This window comes from Equus asinus, chromosome 4, assembly GCF_041296235.1.
Source record: "Equus asinus isolate D_3611 breed Donkey chromosome 4, EquAss-T2T_v2, whole genome shotgun sequence".
Classification (NCBI taxonomy): domain Eukaryota; kingdom Metazoa; phylum Chordata; class Mammalia; order Perissodactyla; family Equidae; genus Equus; species Equus asinus.
In genome coordinates this window covers 55,117,279-55,123,278 of record NC_091793.1, presented here as the reverse complement: position 1 = coordinate 55,123,278, position 6,000 = coordinate 55,117,279, and the positions used below count along the sequence as shown (strand labels likewise).

General features: G+C 37.1%; 1 protein-coding gene across 8 annotated transcripts in view; it reads right to left on the bottom strand.

Moving 5' to 3' along the window:
- Positions 1 to 452: 452 nt before the first annotated feature.
- KCNC2 (potassium voltage-gated channel subfamily C member 2) overlaps positions 453 to 6,000 on the bottom strand; it is a 191,972-nt gene continuing 186,424 nt past the window's right edge. For 5 of the 8 annotated variants that reach the window (XM_070507325.1, XM_044747960.2, XM_070507322.1 and 2 more), the window contains one exon: positions 453 to 4,184. In XM_070507325.1, coding sequence (XP_070363426.1) covers positions 4,048 to 4,184 — 137 coding nt within the window. In that variant the 3' untranslated portion in view covers positions 453 to 4,047. Of the gene's footprint in view, positions 4,185 to 4,208; positions 4,756 to 6,000 lie in introns of those variants that run through there. The other 3 variants (XM_070507324.1, XM_044747966.2, XM_070507326.1) reach the window with 2 other exon arrangements.

Below are 6,000 nucleotides of genomic sequence, written 5' to 3'. Positions count from 1 at the left end.
CACGCTATAAATCCTCCAGAGTCCCTGCTCTGGAATACAGCCTTTTAACATATTCATTGTCTCTTTCCAAGATAATTTCACTATGGCTATTCCATTAGTCTGTCTTGTGATTTATTTCAAAGATAAAATGAGTATCGTCACTTTTCTTTCATGACTAGGCAATCTTGATTTTTTTAATCAAAGTTTGATGGCAATTATCTTCTATTAAAGTGCATTCTTTCCCCTTTACACATATTTTTCCTTTTTATAGTAAACCCTACATCCTGACACCATTGTTTAAAAAACATTTTAAAAGTAATCATGTTTAGACAGATTCCCTTTTCTGAACTCAGTTTCTTAATACTCTCTTAATAATCAACACTGAGCACTTTCAGACATAGAAAAGGTTCTGTTTATACACGATGCAAAAGTGTTGGATTCACTACCCTTATTTCTCATTTTCATTTTACCTTTCCCCTAATCCTGAGAATTTCACAGAATTTTACAGGGTAAATTTATATATAACCCCACAGTGTAAATAGAATGCCAGCTACATGTGATGTGCTGCTGAAACAGAGGTGCGTCATCCAGAGCGAGCCGGAAGCCATCTTTAGAAGATAAGGCGTTTACAACAAGAGGCTTGGCAAATATTCAAGCCGTAAGGAACTACAGCAGGCAAGACTGTCAAAAATATAGGGCAAAAATATAAGAGAACAGTTCTGCCTCTGTAATCCTTAACTTCACCACCAAGAAAACAAAAACGTATTTACCTCCAGAAATGCTGTGATGATTAAGTTGGAAAGTGTAAGTGAACATTCAGTATTAGTCATAAAACACCATATGAATATCAGATACCATAATAATAATTTTGCCATCTCAGAATTATAACAGAAATTTAGGCAAGTAAAGCACTTAGAAGAGGAAAACACTGGGTATGTGCCTAAGACTTGAATGAAAATGTGAGCCATGAATGTTTAAATCCTTTTTCAACCTAAATTCTTTCTTATGTATGAGTGTCTAGTTTGGTACCATGAAGCATAAAAATAGTAAAGCCCGTTGAAAACTCCAAAACAAAGAGAAGAGCCAAGAAAGAATGTGAATAATTTAATCAGATAGGATTCAAGTTTATCCTTAGCTTATTTGCCTTTTATTCTTCATTTCAGTTAGTTACATTTCCATCAGTTGTCACCAAGGTTGTGCATGCACCTTGAAATGTTCACAAAAGATCCACGATACAGGGGCTCATAATCAGATTATATGTAACATTCAGAATCCCAGGGCAACTAAGAGATTCTGCAAACACTGATTAAGCAAGACGAAGAATTCTTATACAATTTTAACTACAACAGTTTTAAAGACAAGTACAGGCTTCATTTGCCATAAAACTCACAAAAAAGTAATCAATTGAAGAATATCTCTTTTATGCAAAATATACATTTTAGGATATAATTTGATTAATATTCTACTATATACTGACATTGCTCCTTGATCATTTAATAAAAAAATACTCTCATTGACAGAATTTATTTTTTTGTAATATTTATATTTGAGGTAACAATGACAAAAGACTTAAACTATGAATAATGGTGAGTTTTTTTTTTTGTCATAACAATTTTTAAGAACTAAACAAATATGTGACTAAGGATAGGTCAGTTTTGATAAATAGGCACTGAATATTTCACAACATAATATGACAAGCTGATAACATGAGTGGTTTATAAGAAAATGGTAGTCAATTTCATAGATTCAACCAACAAACAAGAAGTAAGGGAAATTAAGATCTACACTACACCAGTATCACTGCCTTGTATGAGTCACAGCACAATCTACTGCAGGCCCACGATGGGTGACTCACAGAGGTACGGGCCTTGCTTGACGCTTCGAGATGTTGATCATGAATTTGGCTTCCTTTGATGTGAAATGGCCAAAGCTGTTGACCCGTGCACACATGTTGATATTTACAATTACTTCATGGACACCAGCCAGTCCACAAACGGATCACTCATATGGGGAGCACCCAATGAGTTCCAGCCACGGTTCTTTCATAAGCTTTAAGTGCCTCATGAAGACGCGGGGCCTCTTTCGAGTGCAACCTGGTCACATCAGGGCACATTCAGCAGTAGAAGTCTGTTTCCAGTACAGTCCTTGGTGTGGCTAAGTTCCACTGTCCCTTTTTCAGCAGTCAAAAATCCATGATAAATTCTGTACAACACTGCAGTCAATAACAGCAGCACCAGACAGTATATTAATTCCTTCACCATAAAGCTGTGGGTAGTTATAGCTATGTGTGGTTTTATCAAAAGGATCACTTAACCTCTAAATATCAGATGTATACGTCTGGGTAAATACATTGCTGTACAAGATCTCTGACATGCAGGTCATGCTCTAGGACTTGAGGATAGAGTAATACATGTTACATGGCCAATAAAAAAAGTGACAATTTTCTTTCTAACAAAAAATAAACATGAGAATTAGGAATTAACAATCTCAAAGCTCCTGAATGCCTTAGAAATATTGTTTAATTCTCAATTTATAAGTATGGCATTTTTCTTCCCTTACATGCCCAACACACCAGAAACACTATTGCTTGTGCATTCATAGGGCTGTGTAAACAGAATTTCTTCCAGTTGGACTGAATAAGACTCCCTAGGGGTTTCGCTGGAGTGTAGTGATGAGTGCTGGTTGCTAGGTAGTAGAAACGGACACGGCAGCAGGCAACCAAACGCAATGCTGCTGCTGCTGCTTAAATCCTGCTTATCCAACAGGGTCACAGTACTGCTTAACATAGGTAGTTTAAGGGCATCATTAATATACACACAAAGCAGAGAGGCTGTTCCAAGTAGCAAAGAAGACAGGGGGCGGGGGAGAAAACCCAGCACTAAAATCATGAACTTCTGATCAAGGCATTTCTGTGCTTCATGGAGACAGATGGCATATACAGTTAAGACAGACAGACAGAACAACATCCAGGACAAAGCACCTGATTAAACACTGCTTGAAAGTCTGATTAATCCTGTGTGTCAGAAATTTAAGGCTGGTCAAGAAAGCTTCCTGTGAACAACAATGCTCTTTGATATTTGGACAAAACTTTAAAATAAAAGAACGGGGTAAAAAAACCACATAAGAGCTTTGGGTGATATTTGGCACTCTGTCTCTGAAAATGATGACAAATCCTGATGAAAAAAAAGTGACTCTAGTACCAAGCAGCAGTTCCTGGCTAAACAATACAAGCCTGGCTGGCAGTTACCTTTCTCTCAGGTTTTGTGCCTTCCCCAAGCCATTAAGTAAAATATCTGGCCTCAGCTTGCATGTAACCAGTAATGACAAGCTCTTGGCAGTTATCTGTGTGCAAACAACCAGAGACATTCAGAACTCCAATACAGCATTTTTGAAGACAACTAAATCAATCAAAAAGGTAAACTATTTAAAATAAATATTTCTTTCAAAAAATAAGGGGAAAAAATGTCACGGAGAAACACACCCCCCCATGCCCCATAATTCAACATGCAGACCAGTCACCAGTGCTTTCATATCAGCAGGATGGTTCGAGGCAAGTACACACATCCTGAGCCATCCACAGTTCCCGAACGCTGCAACATTGTTTCAGGTGATAGAGACAAGGTGGTCCATGCAAATGAGGTGACCAGAGTCATGTTGGGTATAACCAAGATAGGATCCCAGACATCTTCAGAGTGGTTTACAGAGTCACAAGACATGAAGGTCCAATGAAGTGGTCAGCATTTGGAAGCACACTGTTTTAAATGTATCTCCCTGAAGATATGTTTATGTATTAGTGAACCAGCCAATCTCTGATACTATCTGCCATTTTATTGCAAAAGGAGATCAGGACAATTTATACAGAGAAGTAGTAGCACTACTTTAGATAACCTTGAAAGCCAGGATAAGATGTGTTAGCTACCCAAAATGGCATTCTGACTTCAAATAGTAGTATCATGCAAGATTTATACTGTATTAAAGGAGGCTGGGGTAACTCTACATTTAATTATTTCCATCATGGGGTAAACAGTAGTTGAATTAACACAATTTAGCTGGCAGATACAGTTTGGTTTACAAGATGGATGGAATGGGAGATCGAGAGCGCCTCAGAGGACAAGGAGAGTTGTAGGGTGATGTTACTGGAGAGAGCCTCAGAGCATTGCCTGCCAAGCCCGCTATGTTGTTTAAGCTTCGGGATTTTTCATATCCTTTCATGAGAAAATGCACAGACATCAGTTGAATTCAACCAGAAAATAGACACAGACAAACAATACCATGCAGGGTAATCAAAAGTGTTATTTTTGAGCTCCAGGAAGAATTTGTTTACAAAGAACTCAGTATTGAGACAATTTATAACTCAAAAAATATGAAGCTCTCTGTAACTGTCATTCCCAAAAGATTAAACCAGTCATCACAAATTACAGTTGCAATACTTCAAAATCTATTCTTTGCTAGATTATAGTTTGTATTGATGCAATTTTCACATACACAATACCAGAAATCTTTTAAGAATTAGGCAAAGAAACTTAAGTAAGATACAAACTTGGCTAACATTTTTAAATTTCAGAATAGGTTCCTGAAAAAAAAAATGAGCTACTTTTTCTCTTCTCATTTTGTTTTTATTTACTAAACTAGTAAAGCATGCTTAACTTTAGGTGGACAAGTCTTTTTCCAGCATATTTAATCTTCCAGCTTTATAGGGTCAAAAGGATGATTCTTAAATAATGGCATTTCATGCCATTACCTAGATGATGTGGAATGAATGCCCATTTCTAATTCCTTGGGTAAAAAAGTAAAAAAAAAAAAAAGAAGATGAGTGAAATATAAATTGAATCATAATTTCAGTGAATTAAAGTCTGAACTTGATTACATGATTTTCAGTTTTCAGCTGACTCCCCCTCTGCCAGGAATTGAAAACAATTTGATCCTAATTCACCTTTTCTTTCTGTTATCTTGCATTCTAATCTTTTGTTCATGATAGTCATGACATTACAGAATAAAAGATCCTTCTCACAAACTTTAAACCAATGGCTTGTCTTAGCTACTCAAGCCATACCCCATCAAGGTCACCTTTGGAAAGATTCACATATTGCAGTGTTTTTTAAAGAAAATATCAGAGGCAGTTAAATGAAGTGGGGAGCACATAGTGTAAAGTTAGAAGTGAACAGCCTAAAAAAGCGGGGAACTATTGAGTGAAAAGCAGTCCTATTATACAGCTTAGGAAATAAATGTTCTGACGGCTCCATTGACAAAGTGTTGCAGAGCAGGAAAATGAAATTCTGTTGGGCAGCCAAAGCTGAGTAATTAGATGGAATTCCAGTGAACTTCTTGTCTCCCTTAGACTTATGGCACACTCCTTGGGCCCTGATTAGCCCTCGGTGTGCTTGACGACCGTCTAAGAAAGAAAATGGGCCTTTCGTGTTTCCTCGTGTTCCTCCCCAGCTACTTCTTTCCGTAACTTTATATTTTCATGGAACTTCTGGGGAGGAAGCCATTGCTATCTCTCTTTCTTTTACTGGAAGTGGAGAAGTGATTTAAGTGATTTAGTGATTATTTGATTTTTGAGTGCCCAGGACATATATGGGCATGGATTGCAATAATAGCTCTATGACGAGGTAAGGCTGGATTAATAGGAACCCCTCCCCATGTACACACATACAAACTATCAGCAGACTAGATGTTTTCTTCAAGGTTTTGTAGATGGAAATTTATGCCATCTGTTAACTACGGCAAAGTTCTGTAGGACATAATTTCTGGTAATGTGAGATTTATCTGCCAAGGTGTTTTGTTAGTATTCTGAGCTATAAAACATGGAAAGTGGTATATATTTCATTCTATTTGGGTGGATGATGAAATAGTTAATGGGAAGATGTCTTAAATAATTTAAAAAGACTTGCAGATCATTTATCCTTACACTGGGACCTTCCCATGCCTGGAGGGCTAGTTATTACTGCTCTTCTGTAATGCAATTGGAAATCTAACTTTGAGAACTGTAGAAAGAATAATTTATCCAAGTTGACTGTG